This window comes from Pangasianodon hypophthalmus, chromosome 18, assembly GCF_027358585.1.
Source record: "Pangasianodon hypophthalmus isolate fPanHyp1 chromosome 18, fPanHyp1.pri, whole genome shotgun sequence".
NCBI classification, from domain to species: Eukaryota; Metazoa; Chordata; class Actinopteri; order Siluriformes; family Pangasiidae; genus Pangasianodon; species Pangasianodon hypophthalmus.
The window spans coordinates 9,698,120-9,721,261 of record NC_069727.1 but is presented as its reverse complement, the minus strand read 5'-3'; the positions used below and the strand labels follow the sequence as shown (position 1 = coordinate 9,721,261).

At 39.6% G+C, this 23,142-nt stretch overlaps 2 protein-coding genes across 4 annotated transcripts in view; one reads left to right on the top strand and one right to left on the bottom strand.

The window, feature by feature from the left end:
* The window catches only part of dusp16 (dual specificity phosphatase 16), a 31,761-nt gene extending 22,839 nt beyond the window's left edge, over positions 1-8,922 (top strand). For all 3 annotated transcript variants that reach the window (XM_053241675.1, XM_026922860.3, XM_026922859.3), the window contains exons 4-7: positions 2,505-2,668; positions 4,262-4,421; positions 4,751-4,874; positions 4,978-8,922. In XM_053241675.1, coding sequence (XP_053097650.1) covers positions 2,505-2,668; positions 4,262-4,421; positions 4,751-4,874; positions 4,978-6,142 — 1,613 coding nt within the window. In that variant the 3' untranslated portion in view covers positions 6,143-8,922. The remainder of the gene's footprint in view (positions 1-2,504; positions 2,669-4,261; positions 4,422-4,750; positions 4,875-4,977) is intronic.
* A 10,117-nt stretch (positions 8,923-19,039) lies between these two features.
* Positions 19,040-23,142, bottom strand: part of lrp6 (low density lipoprotein receptor-related protein 6) — a 48,860-nt gene continuing 44,757 nt past the window's right edge. The window contains exon 23 of the mRNA XM_026923228.3: positions 19,040-22,376. Within this exon, the coding sequence (XP_026779029.1) occupies positions 22,073-22,376 (304 nt within the window). The 3' untranslated portion in view covers positions 19,040-22,072. The remainder of the gene's footprint in view (positions 22,377-23,142) is intronic.

Sequence of the window (23,142 nt, the reverse complement as noted above, 5' to 3'; positions counted from 1 at the left end):
AGACTACACCACAAGAACACTAACCAAAATGAGCATACTGCTCGTATGCTCTCTAGCATTTGGGACATTTCGTAAAACAGCAACTAAACATGGTTCTTGTATTTCACACATTTAACAACAGAGCAATGTTTAACTTTTTTATTTTATTCTACTGTTATTACATTATACACCTCTGACAAAAAAGTCAGTAAAGAAAAGCACAGTTTGTTCACTCTCTAAATCTGATAAATGTTCTTTTAAATCTTCATCTAATTCCACCAGGTTACAGCACTATCTTGTGTAATATTGAGTATATTTATCAGGAAGGCAAAGTTAAACATTGAACATCACTACAGGAAAAAGCTGTCACCGAACTCCAGCTCTGTAAGATCATTTCGTAATAAAAATGTTACGTAACATTTCTTTCAGCAGTTTTATCCTGAAGTGAGTAAAATGAGTGAAAATATATCTAGTAATAGAAATAAAAAAGGCAAAAAGTGTCAGTCTGGCCAGCTTTAGCAAAGTGCCAGAGACTTTTTCCACACATGGCATCAGATTAAGCCTCAATAAACACTGTGTAGCCTGAGGTAACCCCTCAGTTACTAAGTAACAAGGGTTTTTTTTTTTTGTTTTGTTTTGTTTTTTTTTCTTGGTGAAGTCAGACAGCTCTTTAATATTATTAGCTCTTAGAGATATGCACACATATTTTCTTGTCCTCTTTCTGTTCCTGTCTCTCTCTTTCCATCATACACACATTACAAAGTCTCTTTCAATGTCGTTTTGACTCATTTCAAAAGTTCAGTTGTTGAGCAGTTCTTGACACATGCAAGAGTTAATAGTGGAGCAGCTTCAGCTCCAGGATTACATCATCATTACATAAGCTGTGTGTGCGTGTGTGTGTGTGCGTGCGCGTGCATGTGTGTGTGTGTGTGTGTGTGTTAAAAGGAAAAGCTTTGCAAAAAGGATGTTGAAAGAGCACGGCTGTGAAAATTCTTATTCACACTATGACAGTCTCAAAGAGGGAAGTGATTCTGGTTTCTGAGGATGTCTAAAGAATCCCTGTGTTACTCATGCTGTAACATGCTGTAAAAGCCCCAGTGGAGGAACGTACACACATACACACACACACAAAAACAACCTCTCCCTCTAAAATGGCCAGTGAGTGTAACTGAAATGTCAGCGTAAATTACCTACTAAAGTAATAAACCTAACATGGACAGCTTTATCATGTCTGTCATAATGCTGCCTCCAGCACTGATGTAATGGAGGTGCAGTAAGTTAAAGGTACGAGGTCACTCCGCCTCTGTGTGAACATAACGACTGACATAATCATAGTTTTACACAGCACAGATCTAAAACATCACCGCACTGACGAAAGGTTAGAACACTTGTGGCTAAGCTCAGGGTGCTGGACTCAAAACCTCACACTTGAAAATATACACAACAGGATTATCTCCACTCTGATGGGGTTGAGCAGTGTGTTTAGCCTCATCCATTTTGTTTATATAGTAATTGAGAAAGGATTAGACAGTAACTAACACTTAAAAGCATAAAATAATTTCAGTTTGTTACTTATGTTCAGCTTTTACAAATCTGCTTCTACAGTCCCGGACCATTTTCTCATACGCTATATGGCCAAAAGTATGTGGACACCTGACCATCACACTCATATGTGGTTTCCCCAAACTGTTGCTACAAAGTTAGTAGCACACAATTGTACAGAATATCTTTGTATGCTGTAGCATTACAATTTCCCTTCACTGGAACTAAGAGGCCCAAACCTGTTCCAGCATGACAATACTCCTGTGCACAAAGCGAGCTCCATGAAGACATGGTGTGTGAAGGTTGGAGTGGAAGAACTCGAGTGTCCTGCACAGAGCCCTGACCTCAACCCCACTGAACACCTTTTGGATGAACTGGAACACTGACTGAACCCCAGACCTCCTCACCCAACATCAGTGTCTGATCTCACTAATGCTCTTGTAGATGAATGATCACAAATCCCCACAGCCAAGCTCCAAAATCTAGTGGAAAACCTTCAAAGAAGAGTTGAGGTTATAATAATATAACAATATTATAAATGGGGAATAAATCTGGAATGGGATGTTCACAAAGCATATATGGGTGTGATGGTAAGGTGTCTGAGATGTGTGTTCTGAGATGCCTTTCAGGTCACCACGGTTGTAAAGAGTAGTTAATTGAGTTACTATAGACTTACTGTCAGCTTGAACCAGTCTGATCATTCTCTTCTGATCTCTCTCATCAACAAGGCATTTCTGCCCACAGAACTGCCGCTCATTGGATATTTGGGTATATATATATATATACCAACAACCATGCCACAAACAAAGTCACAGAGATCACACTTTTTCTTCGTTCTGATGTTTGATGTGAACATGAACTGAAGCTCTTGACGTGTATCTGCATGATTTTATTCATTGTGCTGTGCCACATGATTGGCTGATTGGATAGTTGCATAGATGAACAAATTTTTTTATATTTTTTGTAATTTTTTTGTGTTGCAGGTGGGTTTGTGGAGTTCTCTAATCTCTTCCCTGGTCTGTGTGAGGGAAAGTGCATGCTGGTGCCCTCCTGTATCTCACAGCCATGTCTTCCCCTCAACAGCAGCGGCCCTACACGCATCCTGCCTCATCTCTATCTGGGCTGTCAGAGAGACGTGCTCAACATGGTGAGCTATAGTGGCATGAAAATGTGCACAAGTGATGATCCTGCATGTGGATCCAGGCGCTTCCTATATGGACCATTAAGCAAGTGCATGAAAGTGTATTGTCAAGTGTATTTTACAGAAAATGTGATTGTTTGGTAACAATTTTGGTAAATAATTTGCCTATATATATATATATATATATATATATATATATATATATATATATATATATATATATATATATATATATATAATATACACACACACATACGTATAAACATACACACACATACACCAATCAGCCATAGCATTAAAACCACCTCCCTAATATTGTGTAGGTTCCCCATGTGCCACCAAAACAGCTCTGACCCATCAAGGCATGGTCTCCTCAAGAGCTCTGAAGATGTGCTGTGGTATCTGGCAACAAGACATTAGCAGCAAATCCTTTAAGTCCTGTAAGTTGTGAGGTGGGGCCTCCATGGATCAGACTTGTTTGTCCAGCACATCCCACAGATGCTCGATCAGATTGAGATCTGGGGAATTTGTAGGCCAAGTCAACACCTTGAACTCTTTGTCATGTTCCTCAAACCACTCTTGAACAATTTTTGCAGTGTGGCAGGGCGCATTATCGTGCCGAAAGAGGCCACTGCCATTAGGGAATACCGCTGCCCCAAAGGGGTGTACCTGGTCTGGTCTGTAACAATGTTTATGTAGGTGGTACGTGTCAAAGTAACATCCACATGAATGCCAGGACCCAAGGTTTCCCAACAGAGCATTGTGCAGAGCATCACACTGCCTCTGCTGGCTTGCCTTCTTCCCATAGTGCATCCTGGTGCCATCTCTTCCCCAAGTAAGTGACACACACATCCAGCTGTCTAGATGATGTCAAAGAAAATTCATCAGACCGGGCCACCTTCTTCTATTGCTCCATTGTCCAGTTCTGATGCTCACATGCCCATTGTAGGCACTTTCGGCGGTGGACAGGGGTCAGCATGGGCACTCCGACCAGTCTGCGACTACGCAGCAAGCTGCAATGCACTGTGTTCTGATACCTTTATATCATAGGCAACATTAACTTTTTCAGCAATTTGTGCTGCAATAGCTCTTCTGTGGGATTGGACCAGATGGGCTAGCCTTCGCTCACCATGCACATCAGAGCCTTGTCCACCCATGACACTGTCAATGGTTCACTAGTTGTCCTTCCTTGGACCACTTTTAGTATGTACTGACCACTGCATACCGGGAACACCCGACAAGACCTGTTGTTTTGGAGATGCTTTGACCCAGCTGTCTAGCCATCACAGTTTGGCCCTTGTCAAAGTCGGTCAGATCCTTACGCTTACGACAGGTGCCATTGTAACGAGATAATGTGATTCACTTCACATGTCAGCGTTTTTAATGTTATGGCTGATTAATGTGTACATATTTATATTTATGTGTGTGTAGAGATATAAGTAGATACTTATGGAAGCTTATGTAGAAAACCTTAGGATGTCCTGCAAGTTCTGCAAGTTGTAAGTCATTTTACATATACGATTGTCACCTAATCAGTGAAAGATATGAATCTGTGCAATGAACAAAGCCTCACACACACACAATGTCTTCTCTCCGTAGGATTTGATGCAGCAGAACGACATAGCGTATGTCCTCAATGCCAGTAACACATGTCCCAAACCTGACTTCATTCCCGAGTCGCACTTCCTGCGTGTACCTGTCAATGACAGCTTTTGTGAGAAGATCCTGCCATGGCTGGACAAATCTGTGGAGTTCATAGGTCAGCTGCCAGGAAGTTTTTAAAGAGATTTGCCTTTGAGGTTTGCCTCAGAGTCAGGTCTAACCACCAGCTTTGGGTATTGGGAAACTGACAACATTCTCAAATTACAGGGGATTTCTGAGTCAGTGTTTTACCTTCACTTGATAGACTTGCTTTCATTTTGATGTTCTATAACAGAGATTTTAAAAGACTACTATGTCAGTACTAAGGAATGAATCACAAAGCATTGAGCTATTATGTAATGCTGTATTGTCCTAGATGCATAAAGCCAGATGAATAGCCTTGCTGTATGTTAACAGGTGTTAACTTACTTTCTCTTTATTTTCTAGAAAAGGCAAAAGCTTGTAATGCCAGAGTTCTAGTCCATTGCCTGGCAGGAATTTCCCGATCAGCTACCATCGCCATTGCCTACATCATGAAAAGAATGGACATGTCCTTAGACGAGGCATACAGGTATGACTTTTGAACTAGCCAAGAGCAATATTAGAATTTACTGTTAAAGCTGCTCTTGTGGAAAACTGTGACACAAATAAGTAATGAACCTTGTCTTTCCTAGGTTTGTGAAGGAGAAGAGGCCGACCATCTCGCCCAACTTTAACTTCCTGGGCCAACTGCTGGATTTTGAGAAGAAAATCAAGAGCCCTAGTGATGTGGCAGCTAAGGGTAAGCCAGTGCAGGCAGAACTGGCCGACAAGCCAAGCCCTGGGCAAGAGAATGAGTGTTGTGCCCCATGCTCGGCCAGCGGGGTCGGGGTGGAGAGATCTGCCCTGGCACCACTAGAGCCTCTGACACTGCCCTGTGTACTGGCTGGGGTTCCTGAGGAGCAGCTTCTGGCTGAGGCACTGTGCAGCCTGCAGCTGAGTGAAGAAATGGAGGACAGCATGCGCTTGAAGCGCTCCTTCTCCCTGGACATAAAGTCATATGGAGAGCCAAGCGTTGGAGCTCCTTTACGCACATTTGGCAGTGGAGATAGTCCAGACTACTACAAACCATCCTCATTTAAAGATCCATCAGTTAAGCCTTGCCAGTTCTCCCCTGTGGAGGAGGTTTCAGAGCAGTCCACTCCTGAACAGAGTCCGGACAAGGAGCAAGCCGAAGGTCCCACAACCAGCAGCAACAAGTCCATCAACTCTGCCAAATCCAGTCACTCCAGCAACCCCAACCAATCCAATAAGCCCCAGTCTGCAGCATTAAAGCCTCCTCCTCCACCTGCCTGCCCCCAGCCACTGCAGAGGAGTGGTAGTATGGAGGAAACTGCAAGTGCTGCCAGCTTTCTGCTTGGCCTGTCACGCTCGCAGCAGCAGTTGGCCAAAACTGGGTTAGGCGCACTAAAAGGCTGGCACTCCGACATCCTTCTGGCACCTGTCACCGGTGGCTGGTACCTCTCATCTGAGTCAGCACGGTTCTACTCAACCTCAGCCATTTTCAGCAGTGGAGGCAGTGGAGGAGCTGGAGGTGCGCAAAGCAGTTTCACGGCGACATACAGCTGCAGTCAAGGGTTGGAGGCAGTGAGGAGGCGGAGCAGACAGAGGAGCAGCGAACGCGGAGACTCGCGCCGTAGCTGGCATGAAGAGAGCAGCTTCGAGAAGCAACTGAAGCGGCGTAGCTGCCAGATGGAATTCGGTGATGGCATGACCGAGAGCCACTCCAGAGAGGACCTAGGGAAAGTAGGCAGCCAGTCCAGCTTTTCTGGGAGCATGGAGGTCATTGAGGTGTCCTGAAAGAAAAAAACTGAATGTTGCTCTTAAAGTGCATCTGACTTTTTGTAAGAAGGAAGATTTTGTGGGATATTTCCCATGCAAAATCTTTTTCAAGTGCTTTCATGGACTATAAAGTAGTGGTGCTTCATAGGCTTTTCCCCACTGACCAAGAATATTTTTGTATTCATATAGCTGAATTTTGCAGGTAATAATGTTCACTGAATGCAGCTCCCTTTTACTGATTGTCCAAGAGTGGATACACAAACACTTTCAGTTTATATTTTTTTGGGTTTATATTTTAGTTTTATTTTAGCTGAGCCTGTTTTTTTGTCAGTGGATCAGTATTGATTATTTACCATTTTCCATCTATGTTGTGATTGATCGAATATGTTTGTCTGACTCCAGTACTGAATCTTGAGCCCGAAACTGAAGCATGAATGAAGCTGAAATGGATTGAAGATTTTTCTGCATGCTCTGACATACCACAAAGGGTGTCTATGTAGCAACTATACAGTACCTCACAAATCCAAATTAAGGGCTTTTCTCTCTTTTTTTTTTTAAGCTTTTTTTTCTCTTTTTTTTTTTTTGCTTTTACTCATATGTGTAGCTTTCAATGGTTAAAATCTCAGGTCTTATTTTGAGCAGCAGGAAAAGACATTTATAAAGAAGTCCCTTTTGCTTTGAATTATGGCGTTAAGATTTAAATGCCTGTAACGAGATTGTTCTCTTATGTCAGATGATCCACAATCATCTTTTCACATCAAAACACAAAGATTAAAAGTCTGCGTTAGCTGAATGAAGTGTGGGACTGAACTAAGTTCAGGTATTAGTGGTGGAGGTGGAGCTGGAAAAGGCCAGGTGTTATGGCTTGTTGTGTAAATGGTGGGTTGTTTAAGCAAGTGCTGGGGAAGAGGAAGAGGCTGGAACTCTTGTTCAAAAGGCGCAACTTGATCTTGCCTGAGATAAGAGCGGATTATTGTCCTCTCAAACAAATGTCTTTTTGAGTATAGAAAATAAACACCTTTTCAAGTTGTAATCAAAACTACTCTGCAGTGTAAAACGTCACACCACAGTGGTTACATAATTATTGGACATTATCAAAAAAAAATGACATTTGACATCATGTTATGGCATCGTTCTCAGTTCTCTGCTAAGTTACACTAGGTATCTGGTTTAGCATTAAAATATGCAGTGCAACAAGTTCCCATAACCAGTAAACAAGATCCACTAGATACATTGTGGACAAGAACGTTATAACTCCATGTACAATCAGGAAAATGTTCAATGATCAGTCAAATTAAATTAACATTTATTTTAATACATTTAAATAAATAAATGTAAAAGAATATCTCAGATAACATACTGCATGTTATCCAGCCTCAGTCCTTCATTTGATTAAATACCATATCAAGTGTTTGTGGGTAACGCAGATGTTCTAGTTTGAAAAATCTGTTTGTCACATGCAACTCAAACTCAAGTGGCTTTTAGTGGTGTTGGGTCACATGTTTAGTTTCCAAAAAGCATCACCACAAAATGATCATGTTTAAATGGTTGAGCGAGCATCCCACTAAACACTTTTTTTTTGCCAGTTAAGATCATATTAACTTTCTGATGCTTTTGGGAAACTAGACGTAGTATACACTATATGGCCACATATGATTGGTTTAGTGGACACATATGATTGGTGGTCAGATCACAAACCTTTGGCTGTATAGTGTATTTTGCTCATACAATAAGCAGTACAGAAAATGCAGAATATAGCAGGACAACTGGTTGACTATTGGACCATCGTCATCACTACCAATTATCAATGGACTGTGGCTGAATTCAAAATCATCCTTAAATTACATATAAATTCTTATATTTCCCAACTACATTTAATATTGGATAATGTAAGGAAGTATTAAGGTCCTGTCAGTATTGTAGGCTTGTGAGTTCTAGCTTTACCTCTCTCATACCTTTATAAGAGTGAACAAAATGAGCCAGGACAGTGTTGATGGCTCTTCGGGTATTTAAACATTTAATTTATCTTCTTGCCCTCGTTGGCCCCAAAACAGGGTAGTACCTGATCATTACCACTCAAACATAGATTTGTTTTGTTGTTAATCTCCATCTAATGTTGCTAATAATCTCTTCTACCCAGGAATGTTTCCGGACAGCGCCATCTACACCTCTTTGTACATTCAGTAATGAGCCAGAAACTTGCAGCTCAAAATGGATTTTCATGTTTCTTTCATTTCTCCAGGTGTTTTATTTTAAATAGGACACAGACACAGGTGATTAAAGCAGTGGCTTATTCGATTTGAAAGCTGTGAAGATACTTCTGTAAATAAGTGCATTTTTTGTCAATAATCAGTGATAAATAATGTTTTTTATCCTCCAGTGAAAATGTAAGAATCATCAGCTTTACTGCAGACTGGCTTTTTGATTGAACTATTTAGCCTCTTAACCAGGAGAAGTGTTTGACCATCTGCTGCTTCTTTGAAAAGACTGAGCTTCGTATACAAGATCTACAGCAAGTCTCAAAGCCAGGCCAAGTGAAAATTCCTATAGGTAAATCTTTTTGGCCAAATTACAGTATATTTTTTTCCTAACTGAATGAATGTGTTCTGATCAAGGATACATTACAGAAGAAGCATAGAGGAGATGGTACAAGCACGTGAAGTGAGTGAATGGTCTATGCTTGAGAGTATGATGTGCCTTTTCCTTCCACCGTATGCAGGTTTATGTGGCAGTCCTTTGATGTTGGTGGTTATTAGTTGTATGTCTGACAGTTGAAATAAACCTAAATCGGTACTCAACACATGCAGTGCTTTTTTCACATTTACTGCAGTTAGCTTGGGGTGCCAGTGAGCAACATCCTGATGACATTTGGAACACACCCACCTGCCTTTCATATACAATTTGAGTAAAGAAAACAGAACATAAGAGCTAACAAAATTGTGCCACTTGTGAGATACCAAAATATTCTACTGTAAAGCATCAGTGTTGGTAATCGTGGGACTTGGACTTGGACTTGGCCGATAGAAAACAAGTAGGCAGGACTCTGGCCTCTTTGGCTGGTAAAAATTGCTAGGATTTTTTTGTTAGCAATATTGGCACTTCTGCAGAAGTGGTTCCTCATCCTTATAGGTAATAGACACTGGCTGAATTCAAAATAATTGTGGATTACGCTATTGTACGCTCTAGTTGAGATCAAACGATTGCATACACCTAGGCTAAAGATATGCAAATTTTAAATTTAAATTTCATGTTACTATGCATTTCTTTTGGCAAGTCAATGAGGGCATCTAGTTTGTTCACATCACAGGTCTTTTTAAAACTACTGAAACAATAATTTATTTCATCTTTAATTCACTATATTAGAATTTACATGCGCTAAGTTGACTTTTTAAACAGTCTGGAAAATTCCTGAAATTGATGTAATGACATTTAGAAGCTTCTGATTGGCCAACTGTCACAAGTAGGAGTTAACTGGGAGTGCAGTTGTGGCTGTAAAAGGGCCAGTGCCTTTTTGCCACTGATATCATGGGAAAATCCAAGCAACTCAGCCAAGACCTCAGAAAAGAATTGTGGACCTCCACATGTCTGGTTCCTGTTTAGGAACAATTTCCGAACAACTGAAGGTACCATGAGTATCTGTACAAACAATTATAAGGAAATCTAAAAATCTTGGGGCCACACAGACACTGAATCTTTCAGGCAAGATGCACAAATTGACTCCCAGGGATGAACGAACTTTAGTCTGAAAAGTTCAAGTGAACTCCGAGACAGCAACAAAGGAATTGGTGGACATTCACCATTAAGAAAGCTCTACGTGGCCAGAGCCTGAAAGGCTGTCATGCAAAAATGAAGCCCCTTCTCCAAGACCTGCATAAAAAAGCCAGACTGAAGTTTGCAGGTGATCACAAGCCTTTTGAAGGAGTGTTTTCTGTGGGTCATAATGATCGTCACTATGTATGATGGGAAAAGGGTAAGGATGCAAACACCACCCTAACTGTGAAGCATGGGGGTGGCAGCATCATCTTGTGGGCATACCTCCAAAGTTGTAACAACAAAGTATTGGAGTGGCCACCACAAAGCCCTGATTTGAGTCCTATAGAAAATTTATGGACTGAACTGAAAAAGCATTTCTGAGCAAGGAGGCCTACAACCCTGACTGAATGACACCAGTTCTGTCAGGAGGAATGAGCAGAAATGCTATTAAAAATCTAAAAAAGTATTGTGAGAAGCTTGTGAAAGAGTTTGATGATTCAAGTTTAAGCACTTAAAAGGCAATGCTACCAAATACTAACAAGGTGTATGTAAACTTTGACCCAGTGAAAATCTGTTAGAGTCAACAAAAGCTGAAATAAATCTGTCTCTTAGCTATCATTTTGAAAGTACCTTGTATGCAAAAAATAGATAAAAGTAGATGCCCTAATTGACTTAACATGGGAATTGTATAGTAACATGAAATGTGTGGACTTGTGAAAAATTGAGTTTGAATGTCTTTAGAGTAGGTGCATGTAAACTTTTGGCCTTTTGGAGTTAAACCAAAATTGTAGATACCATCTGTTCTCAAAGTGGAGAATTTTCTCAAAAGTGAACATTGGGTACATACTGAAACTGACGTCAGCACCAGCTCTGGGACATACCTTACCCTGAAAAGCATATTCTATACCAAAACCCAACTCCATTATGCATCTAAACTAAGCATAGAATTTTATGAACAAAATATGACAATGTTACAACTCAATATCACTATGAAGCATTCTGGTTCCACTCAGGAAGCCTACCACTGCTAACTACAGACCTGTTCCCCTCCTGACATTCCTGTCCAAATCCCTGGAACATACTGTTCTCACACAGATCTTCTTGGGACCTCCTGAATGCCAACCAGTCTGAATACAAGGCCATGCATTCTACAGAAGCTTTCTTTGATACCGTGAATCTAGTGATCATCATCTCCACTCTTGCTGACTTAGGCATTATCAGCCACACCCTGACACAGTTTTCATCATATCTACAGCACTGAAAAGCAAATACGAGTTATTAAAATGTGTTCTGAGATGCAGAGTATCAGAATTAGTCTAGTTAGGTGACCAGTCTGGAGATGTTCAGTTGCATTACCTGACAAGAGCTCACTACAGGAGTTAGGCTTTGGTTCACTCTTGTCCTCCCTGTATACTAAATCATTGAGCTCAGAAATCAGATCACATGGCTTCTACATTTCCTGGATTATATGAAACTCAGCCTTGATAAAAACTAAACTTATCTCTCAACTTTGCTTTGCTGGAGCTCTCAATCACCAACACCCTCTCTCACACAGTTGTCAGAGCTTAAGAATCTCGGCGTGACCTTATAATATTTTTCCACTGGACGGTGTGTCATGGCTCAGCAAATTACCCATAATCCTCTGTGTTGTCATCATAGAGTTTGGCTACCTTTTTTACACAGGTACCATGTGTGCCGAGCCAGGACATGCAGGTCAAGCTAAAAATACTACAGACCATGAGCTGGTCAAAGAAAGTCGAAAAGATATCCTGATTACTGCCTCTGGCGGATGTCACTTCTCAAAAATCTTCAGTAAAAGGCAACAGTTTCTTATTCTTTCCAAAAGTCCTTTTTATGGTGGAGTTAAGATGCAAAATCTCAAATAAACAGCAATTTAATGTTTCAGATTCATTTACATGCAGTAATGTGTTCTTATCGCTGTGTAGCTTGATATGTTTCTTTCCCTTGATCCAAATCAAATCCAAGTTCCAAATAACTCCGTTTGCACCCCACATAGGATACATCATAATGGAGTGGAATGCCCTACCTGCTGCCCTCATGCATAGGTGCAAATATGAGATTCAGCTAAAGACGTATGGTTGTTTTTTGACTTTCCCAATGTCGTCTGGTAAGGTTTACACTCAAATGCGATCACTACAGGTTCATGTTTTGGCACACTTGGCTGTGTTTGGTAGCGTGGGCAGCCATTAAGTGAACATTTGCTGGATGTTGGATGTGTTCCACTAACACACAAAGTCACTTATTGGTTCACTGTGTTTTATGCCTACTAGAGAGAAACACGGCATGACTGGTTTTAATTTTGAAATTTTGTGTATTATTTCACTACTTGTGCCTATCTCACAAGTCACCACCCGATAATCTACTACTTTTACAGGTAGAGTTCTGTGAAGTGAAAGCAACACACACACAAGGTGATCAGGATAAGCATTGGATAGCATAAGGATAGCGATAAGGGGATAAGGAAAGAAAGATAAGGATAGCACTGTGCTCAGATTTGTTTCGGGTTTAAAGACATCAAGCATTTGTCCCTGTCCTCTGGGCTGTGGTTTTTATATGCGTGAGAAAGATCACCCTGATACTTACCAGGTTTTCCTGGTGTTAGTCCATGGAAGGAGAGCTCTGACACAGCTTGATGCATGCGTACAAAACCAAATCTACTGAGCAGTTGTGTGCAGCCATCGGCTTGGAGCCGAAATCCCTGACCCAGCCTCCATAAGGATGTTGAGGTGAGGAGAAAGAAGTCCAAACACTCCTAGTTTGAGTTTTGCCAGACATTTATTCAGTCCAAAAATGATATGTTCAACCCTAAAACAATCTCCTGAACAGCACACAGTCCACAGTTTGGATCCACCAGTAACTTCTGGTTTTTGGGAGTTTGGTATTTTAAAATTCTACCTGATTTGAGCAATCAAATTTGAATTTGAGCCACATGAGTCTGAGTGTAGATGAGCTGCATGCCCCTTCTGGTCCACCAGAGTGCACCACCACCTTACTCCCAGATCTAACTGGTTGGCTGCATGTATGCAGCACTCACATACATGTTGCCATGGGTAAACCAGGGCCAAGCATGTGAGAATAGTTGAGGTCTCTATCTTTATCTCTGGTGTGTGTTCAAGTAGTGGTGCTTTTAGAGAAACCCAAAGCCATTCCAATGCTCCGTTCTGACTGAAAAAGTTATCAATCTTTCAGAATTGTTGGAGCGAGTTGTCAGGAATGTCCATTAGAAGTGTAACACAATGCCACTATCTGTATCTGTTTAGTGCACAAAATGTTTTCATATTCAGAGTTATACCAATGTGGGTATGGCCTAAAACAAGTGTTTCTTCATGTCAACCCTACCACTATGCCCTGAAACACTGAAAAAAAACAGAGCTGTTGGAATTTTGTTTCACAAATTATAACAACAAATAGCAATTTCCAGAATGTAAGTTTATTCAACTCTTGAACCAGACTTCTTTCTATCTTCTATCTAATCTGACAGAGTAAGCAAGCTAACTTCAAAGCATCAATGTCTTTTCCAAATTAAGAATCTGTTATTTAGGCTACACAGCCTATAACAACAGCCATCTAGTAATTTTTTACTTCATTTTTAGGTTTGTTACATTCCAGACAGATCAGAAAAGACACGCTATCAGAATCTACTATAAAGCTGGACACACTTAACAGCGCTGCTGTGAGTAAAAATGTGATCCTTTACGATTTTCTGAAGATTTTTACTGAGAGTAACAAGGATGGAAAATAATCATTTAAAATTATGGAACAACCAATGGTACAAGTTTTAGAATTTTTTTTAATTAATTAAATGATTGTTTTTGGAGAGCATGCAGAATGCGCACCACTTTTAAGTTGTTGCTCCCAAAAAGACTGAGAAAAAGACGTAAAATGCATCTGCGTTTCCTATATCCAGACATTTTGGGCTAGTTTCAGGTCTTTTTGTGCAGTTTTTGAGTTGTATTTGTAGTTGTAGTTACAATTTTTGCCTGACAAAAAACAAAACAAAAAAAACAAAACAAAAAAAAACCTGGCAACCCTGTTACATACAAATGTTAACGTTACAATTTACCTCTTTAAAGTGACCAATAATTTAAAACACATTGCTATTTGACAGATATAAGTTGATATTTCATTGATTTGATCAATGGAGATCAAATAGAAGATCACGGGTCAGTCTCCTCACTGCCCCATTTCGCGCCGTAGAGTTATTATTGCACCTAGTGGTCAAAAATGGAAATTGCGCTAATAGAGGCCCACTGGGGAAGCAATCACGCTGCCCCATGATCGCTCTATGAACATTTTCGATGAAGAAGGAGCAGTAACTCCTCCAAGTCACGTATTCAGAACTGTGGTGCAAACCACCAGTACAGCAGCATGGTAAACAGGACTACATAAAGTGCAACTACACTACAGTGTAAGACGAGTGCAAAATATACACCTTAGCTAACAGGACAACAGAACAACATTGGATGGATCATATGGAAAGAGCTGAACATAGCTGTGTAGTTGTACGGGCATAGCAGCATGTGAATAAAGACCAGCACAAACAATCCAGTTCAATTCAGTTTTGAGTTGTACAGCACTTTTAATAAAGCAGCTTTACTGAAATCTGAGATTCCTAATGAGCAAACCAGAGGAGCCAGTGTCAAGGAAAGACTTCCTGAGAGAACATGAGGAAGAGACCTTGAGAGGAACAAGGGAAGCAGTCCTGTTCTGGGTGACACCAGATAGTGGGATTATAAAGTGTAATGTGTAATGTGCTGCATATAATGGATACATAACTGTACAATATCCAGGAATTAAATTGAAAAACATCAATAACAACAATGCAGTAGGAAAACTTTCCCAGTAGTGGCAGGATTTTACACAGGCACTGATTTTATCAACACAGAGAGAGGTTGTTGCTGCACCAGTATGCGAGCTGTTCCACCAGCTCCCTGTATGCTGAATTGTCATTGTAGCTGATGAGACCTATCGCTGCAATGTCATCAGCAAACTTGAAGATGTGATTTCCGTGGTGCTTGGCAACACAGATGTGAGTCAGCAATGAGCGCACAGTGTTGTGGAGTGCTGGTTTTCAGTGTGCTGGTAGAGGTGGTGTTGCTGATCTTGACGAACTGAACAGTCAAAAAGTTCAGAATCCAGGTACAGGGAAGTGTTTAGACCCAGCAGGCTCATTTTCCCCATAGGTTGCTTTGGGATGACTAGTCTCCAGTCTTCAGTGAACACATTCTGTCCAGCCACATATAATCTGTGTGTATTTGGTGTGTAGAAATTGTCCATGGATTTCTTTGTGCATAGTTGCACTTTGACTCTCTGATAGCCCTTGCTTTGCTGACTCATCTGAAGCATCCTGGCTCTCTGCAGTCATCCACAGCTTCTGGTTCATGTGTGTGTGTGTGTGTGATGGTCTTGAAGGAAGTCACATATCACACATACCATATTCATCTCGGCATCCTTAAAATGTCCAGTCTGTCTTTCTCCAAGTCAAATGAATTCCATTCATTTTGCAATTTTATAGGGTTAAAAGCTGAAAAAAAACAGCGGTACGACAGTAAACAGTCCACAAACTGCCCCCCAGACTCTCCTCTGCATTGTGATTGGTTGGTTTGAACCAAACCAAAGCATCTAACAAATGTTTCCAGAATCGGTAAGTATGCACTTACCGCACACTGCTGTGCACAATCTTTGCCTGCTTGCTGCATGATATTTACATGGATTTCTTATGGGGAATAACAGGTTTTGTTTCAAATAAAGTTATCCTGTTTATTTGTTACTTGAAAGACATATAGACAGTGATAGTGTATAAATCTTTAAAGTGAAATACTTGGTAGCTTGTTCCAGAGTTGTGCGAATGTTACAAAATGTCAACCTTAAAATGCACATAGAATACACACATAAACAAATACACAAATACAATACAGACAATGCAAAACAATATAAATACAACTATTTGCAACAGAGCAATACACACACTTGTGTGTGTATTAGATTGAATCCAAAATTGTGCAGGGTGAACAGCAGAGAGAGGTTTGGATGATATCATCTGATGGAATCTCAGATGATAGTCCTTGCCTTGTATCTATATATCTGTTGTTTTATCTAGCACCATGGTCCTGGAGGAAAGTTGTTTCATTTCACTGTGTACTGTACTAGCTGTATATGGTTGAAATGACAATAAAGCCACTTGACTTGACTACTGCCCGGTGTCTGCTCTGGGAGAGTGCCACCTGTGATGCATTCAGCTAAGCGAACAACCCTAATCAGTGTTTCACAGGCTTGTTTAGTGCTGTTCCCAAGCAAATAGTGAGTTACAAACCATGGTTTATGGTTAGGGTACATTCAGAATGTAACTGCAGGGACAATATGATCTATCAGTGTTCAGATGAATCCCACCACGTCTGTAAACATATTGATTTCACATTAGTGCTGACCTATAACCTGGCAAAGCATGGCGTCTGATTGGTTGGACAAGACCTTGGCCTCCCTTATAACTGGAGCTGCTTGTAAACAAAAGACATCCTTTTGTGGAGCTGTCTGTTTTTTTTTTTTTCCGCCCACTTTACACATTGAACATTCTGAGGTGGGAAATGACATTATTACAACTTGCAAATTACCACTTATAAGGTACCATGCAACGGGAATAGACCGAACAACAACTCTGCAATACATTACAAAGCAATTTTCATTTTACCATTATTATACATATTTACTGTATTTAGCAATTTGCACATTAATCAAACATTACAAGGAATTACTTTATCGTTACCAGTTTGTTGTTTACTGTTTACTGTGAGACCGACTGTAAACCCGAGTCACTTTCCCTACGTGTTCAGGAATGCTTGGCCAATACACAAAGACAATGTCCAATTCTCTGAAAGACGGAAGTTGAAAGAATAAGGACACAGTTTGCCACTGCGGCAACACAAGACATGCATCCTGACGTACTTATTTTTTTCATGTTTCCAAAAAAGTGACTTAACCGCCATCTAAAACCACAAATTGTTGACTGTGTCCTGTAGGATCTTCTTAAAGATTCTCTAAGTAGAAGAGTCTACTCTAAGTCAGCGAGAGTCTTCAGCAGCTGAAGTAATGCTAAGAAAACCACATGGGCCTCTCCAATATGGCCGTCACCTAGCAACAGCAGAGCACCAACCCCCCACCCCCACCAAACCCTACTTAACAAAAGGAACGAGCAATCCCAGGCACTGCTTACACAACACACTTTCCCTCTGCCTGTCCTCAGTGTTGATGTCATGGGTTTTTTGTTCTTACCACAGCCTGGCCAATGGAAACCGGGGGCTTTGTATTTGTATGTCTCAGTCTACTGCCGAGTGTCTAAGAAAGAGGGGATGACAGGAAAACGGAGAGATGGAATCCACAAACTTCATAAGGCAGAAGAAAGAGTCTATAATTTTGCCCTCCCTCCAAATAAAAACATCTTAAAACTACATTTCTCCAAAGAATGAAAAGACACAACTACACAATAAACATTTATTCATTAACAGTGACAAAGTTGGTGTATTAAACTGGTAGCTATGCATGGTGTTGTAAGGAGCAGATGATTTCCCTTCAGTCTTATGCTCTGTCTTTAGCCGACTTGAGATGATAATACAGGAGAATATACTAATCGGCAATGGCACGAATTCTGATCGTGTTGATGCATTATATATGAAAAGTTATGAACCAATTTCTTCTGGTCTCCTTAGTGCATCATATGTGAATATTTCAAATGGCAACACTAATGAGAACAGAAGAAAGGGTTAATGCTGTGAAAAAGTGGAATTCAGTCATGAGCTGACTGATCTGAGCTGATCTGTGGGAGTTCTTTTTACACTCAAAACTATCACTCCCTCTACTGGACTGAAATAGAATTGTAATAGAATCACTTATAAAACTAATAAAAGCTCCTCTGAGGCTTTTAACACCATAGAAATCAATGGACACAAATGGAGAACCTTTTTTTTTCTTTTTTTTTCTTTGCTCCATATTGTTGGTTTACTCATTTATTATTCACAAGTGCTGTTTGCAATGATCCAAAGTAATTTTTTGACCATCCCTGGTATAACGCGTTTCCAAGAAGTCAGGAGCCAATAATAATACCAAGAAACACCATCTCTCTCTCTCTCCATCTCTACATATATCACTTTCATATTTTATATCTGTATCTATCTATATCTATATATATATCCCTTCATATTTTATATCTATCTCTCTCTCTCATATATATTCATATTCATATTCATATATATATATATATATATATATACACACACATACATATACTACATATACATATATATTCATATTCATATATATATATATATATATATATATATATATATATATATATATATATATATATATATATATATATATATACACACACATACATATACATACATATATATATATATACATACATACATATATATATACATACATATATATATACATACATATATATATATATATATATATATATATATATGAACACAATAAATAATAAGTACAAAAACACATATGTAGTTGAACTCCCATCGGTTCCTGACTCTTCAGACTCTTCAGTAGTACATCACATGTAGTGCTCTATATATCTAAAAGGAAGGCATTTGAAAGTCTCTATGTGCTGAATTTTAAAATTTTGGTAAAATTTTAGTTAAAGGTGCAGACTGTAATGTTTAAAACCCCAGTTTATGCAGAGTTGCTCAGCTTATGCTGCATTCCATATACCTCATAAGTGGTAATTTTTCAAGTCAAGTGGAGTTGATTGTCATTTTTTCCTGGTTGGAGGTGGGGAATTAGAAGTTGTGACCTCAAGTCGAATGCAGCAAACCTATCCAGATTTGGGTAGATCAGGGAAACAGAAAGGCACATTAATATACATGTCCATGCAAAACATGCACCAAAAATGTGCAAATTAAAAATATGCAAAGTAATCTAAATTCTCTCATGATTCCCAGAAATCATGAGAAAAACATAAACAGCATGTTTAACAGCATAATAATATATAATATACAATATATAATATTGTATAATACCAGTGTTAAATATGGTCTAAAATAGAGATTCTTACTTTTTGTTACTACTGCACTATTCATTCATTTTATAACACGCACACAACTTCAATACAGAAAAACCTCCACCTTAAAACTTCACTCATTTTTATTAAAAAAAATCAACATTTCATTTGTTACAACAGCTTATAGTAGTTACTGAATGGGCTGTACATGTCCATTTTATACAATGTTTACATGTAAAGCGATCAATGTACAAAATAGTCGAGTTAGTGGAATAACGAAATACATGACTCATTACTAACCAAATGTTGGTCACCTTGGAATATATCCTTGCAAAGCACCATGGTATTAAAAAATGAAACGAATGATAACGAGAAAATAGTCTTACATCAACAGGCCCCACTGTCCTTCACTCTCCATCTCAACTTTCTGCTATGATTCTACATGCAGGAGCCAAAGTGCTTAATGTTTTACCCCTCCATGGCAGCATGAGGCGGCTAGCTCTTTGACCATTTCAATATGACACAGACCTTTAAAAACATCTCCCTCCATCTTAGATTCCAAACTTCAACATCTCTCTGACTTATTTTCAGACATCACAAGCTCTGCTGGCCAGAGAAAAAAATCTTTTGCTTCAAAACCTATGAATTCAGGTAAGGCCTGATCCTGATTTCATACCTTTGGTAGCCCCTTAATGTTTGATTTAAAAAAAAAAAAAAAAAAAAAAAAAGATACATTGCTACAACCATGAAAACTACGATGGCACCTAATAAAATGTTGATTCTTTGAGAACTTTGTCACACATTCACGCAGGTTTCAGACTTGCTCGTTGTCGTACCAGTAACTAAGCCGAGGTACCCTAAAGTGCAGTAGGAGTCTGAGAATATTGCCTGACAGCAATGCTGGTTTGACTGGATGGTAATCAAATGACGGATACACCAAGAAGGGAAATTACCCAATTGCCCTTGGAGTAGGGCGAGACCACCAGGGCTTAACAGGACAAATTTTTAAAGAATGTAAACGGATATGTATCTGATTGTACCGCATGATAACATTTCAGATTCATCACAGTGAAGATGCAGTGGATTCTGGGCACAGGAAAAAGGCAGCAGCGTGACTAGAACTGTACAGAGTTAAATATAAAAGCCAAATGAATGAGAAAAGAAATCAGATTACCTGCCATCGCAGGCAGCGAGTATTTTGGACAGGGCAGCTAGACCACCTCAATGCTGCATGCTATATTAAACAGAACTGCTGAGAAGAGCAGATGCAACATGTTGATTGTCTACATAACAACCTGTACATGTGTAATGCTTCTTGTGTGCAGTCTCTCCAAAATAGTAAACTATTTGTGCTGATGTCCCTTATTTGAAAAAGTAACAGATAAAACCATTAACCACACTCACTTTTTCATGATGGTATGAAGAGTGATGAAAAGCAACATGGGCCAAATAATAATGCTTAAAAAGTTCTCATTCAGCCACAAAATGAAGATTTTTTAAGAAGACACATAGGTTTTTATGTATTAAGAGCATCAGAGCTGATCCATCGACATTTCTCTGTCCTTAAGCGTGAAAAAGAAAAAAAAAAACTTTGCACTAACACTCCATGACTATGCCAGGACTGTGTGCTTAACAACACACTTAATGGGCATAAAATAATACCAGGGTATCTGTAAAACTGGACTTTTCACACTAACGGGACAGACACTCGTGAATCGACGTTCTTTGCCTTCTGATGTTCAGCATGGATTGTCGTTGTACTTTCACTGTCATACATTTTTATAGAAAAATAGAACAAAGCATATATTGAAAGCATACTGGTAAAGCACTGCAAGGATATCATGGAGAGATTTACAAGTTTTCTTCCTTTTATAGCTTATAAATATGGTATCTATACAATATGTGGTACAAAAATATTTTGACATTTTATGGGCACTGGTAGTCTAAAAAAAACAAAAAGAGAGAGCTGCAAAATGATTAAAAAGAGCTTTCTAAAAAACTGCTCAGGCACGATAAACTTGTCCTTGATTGTATACTGAATGTTTGTGATGAATATTTTAATATATAATTCCCAGAAGGAATAAACAGTGCTGATGGCTGGTGAGGAGATGGCAGGGAGAAAGGACAGAGTATGAGAGACGTGCTCTGAGTTGTGACCTTCTGCTAGGGACTTCTCTGCAGTTGCAGTCAGGTATGAGAGGAGGATGAAAACAAAACAAACAAACAAAAAATTAATTTGAGGCAAAAGTGAAGATTTTGGTTATTTGCTCAAGACCATAGAGTTACATAGGTGTTTCCTCATCTGTCCTGGAGCTCACTTTTAGAGCCACTGGAGCCAAAAGGAAGCTGTTGCTTCATCCTGATGACTAAATCAGCAGCACCACACATCTGTCTGACCATCTGTCATTCTCTTATTGCTAAATTTCTGTTAGCTTTTCACTTTCCAGTAGAACCGCGTTGTGCTTTACAAAAATTCAATGCAACAACGAGGTGGAAAAGATCACCAGAAGCAACACGTTCTTGTTTTAGCTTGTAGGAGAGCTCTAGGTGGACTGGCTGATCAGAAGATCTAGTGGTTGAGCTTCAGACAAAATGGCCCCACTGAACAGAACTGACCAGTGTAATGCCAGTGAGAGCCACAGGGAGGCTCCATTCTCCTTCTCCGTCCATTCTCTCCACCTTGTTTTTTTTTTTTTTTTTTTTTTTTTTTTTTGGCATCAGAAAAATTTTACAACCTGCAATCCTCTCCCCACGGTTTCCACGAGTGCTTCAGCCTCATAACAGGTAGCTTGATTACACACTCTTGGATTAAGGCAACATGATGTCTGTGTGAATTTAATAAAACTTTCTTCTTTTAAAAAATGTACAAATTTTTTTTTAGCAATACAAAGCTCTATGGCATAACCAATAAACGCTGTATAGAAAATATATAAATATGCTTTCTTTTCTTTCTTATTTTTTTTTTTTTTTTACAAGTATCCGCCACCTCTACACGTCAAAGTGTCTTTTTCCCTAAAAACTGTTTCTTGTTCTTTACAGAACAACATACACATCACTCACTCTTCTTTATTTTAAAAAAGTCATTCTATGCACAAATGCTATTTACACTGATCGAGATGGCGGGGTGGGGGTGGGGTTAGGGACGTGATTGGTGGGGCTCAGGACGAGTCGGTGCAGGGTGAGGGAGGCGGAGGGTAAAGGTGCTGCGAGTAGCTGCGTTCTGTGTACGGTGAGGGCGGGCAGCTTTCGCAGTTCTCCTCAGCCGACAGGTACTGGCTGCGAGGCGTGGGTGGTGGTGGGAACGGCTCAGAGTCGTAGTTGGCGTCACTTGCATAGCCCTTGGCCATGACGATGGAGGAGACGGGCCGTGCTCTGCGGCCTGGCGTGTAGTCGCTGTCACATACGTCTGTGCTGCACGGCGTGGTTGGAGGAGCAAAGTGCCGGTAGCTGTATGGTCTGTAGCTGTAAAAATTAGCAAATAGAGAGGACTCAGTTTACTGAAACACACACTGAACAGACTTAGTAGTCTTTTTAAAAAAATAAAAAAAAAAAAACCTTAAATCCCTTTGGATCTCCCGATATCAAAGAACAGTATCGATTTAACCATTTTTAAAATGATCATGATACATAAGCATCTCAAACTCAGTTCTGGAACAGATAAGAAGGAGAGCTGATCATCTGCAGCACATCTCCTTCCACTGAACTACGCTGACGTGACAAACACGTTTCCTAAAACTGGCACAACTTCCAGTGAGTTTGATTCAAGAGCCAGCTGAAAGATGACAGCCATAAAACAATTTAAGGCATTTAATATGAAAATTTAATAGAATATTATAAATAGAATGTTTCTAATATCAGCTAATCACTGCTTGTGAGCTCTGAAACCTGCTAATGAGGTTACATCTGTAAAGGTCATTTGAAGAAATATTGCACAAACAAGAGTGCTGCTGTACTGAATATCAGCATGAATGCCGCAGATAACATACAGACTGACTGAACAGCATGTAGTAAGTGTAGTAACAGTTTCAATGTAACAAACTATTGCTAGAATTGCAATTGTATGTAGTGAACACAGACAAGCAGAGTTATATACACAGTAAAACTAAATATCAGCACTCGTGGAATGTCACATGTGCAAACAAATTAGTGGGCCAGAACTAACAGTTGTATACTTTTCTTTAGTGACACAGTGTTAATTTTGTTGATCAGGATGAAGATGCAAAATGTT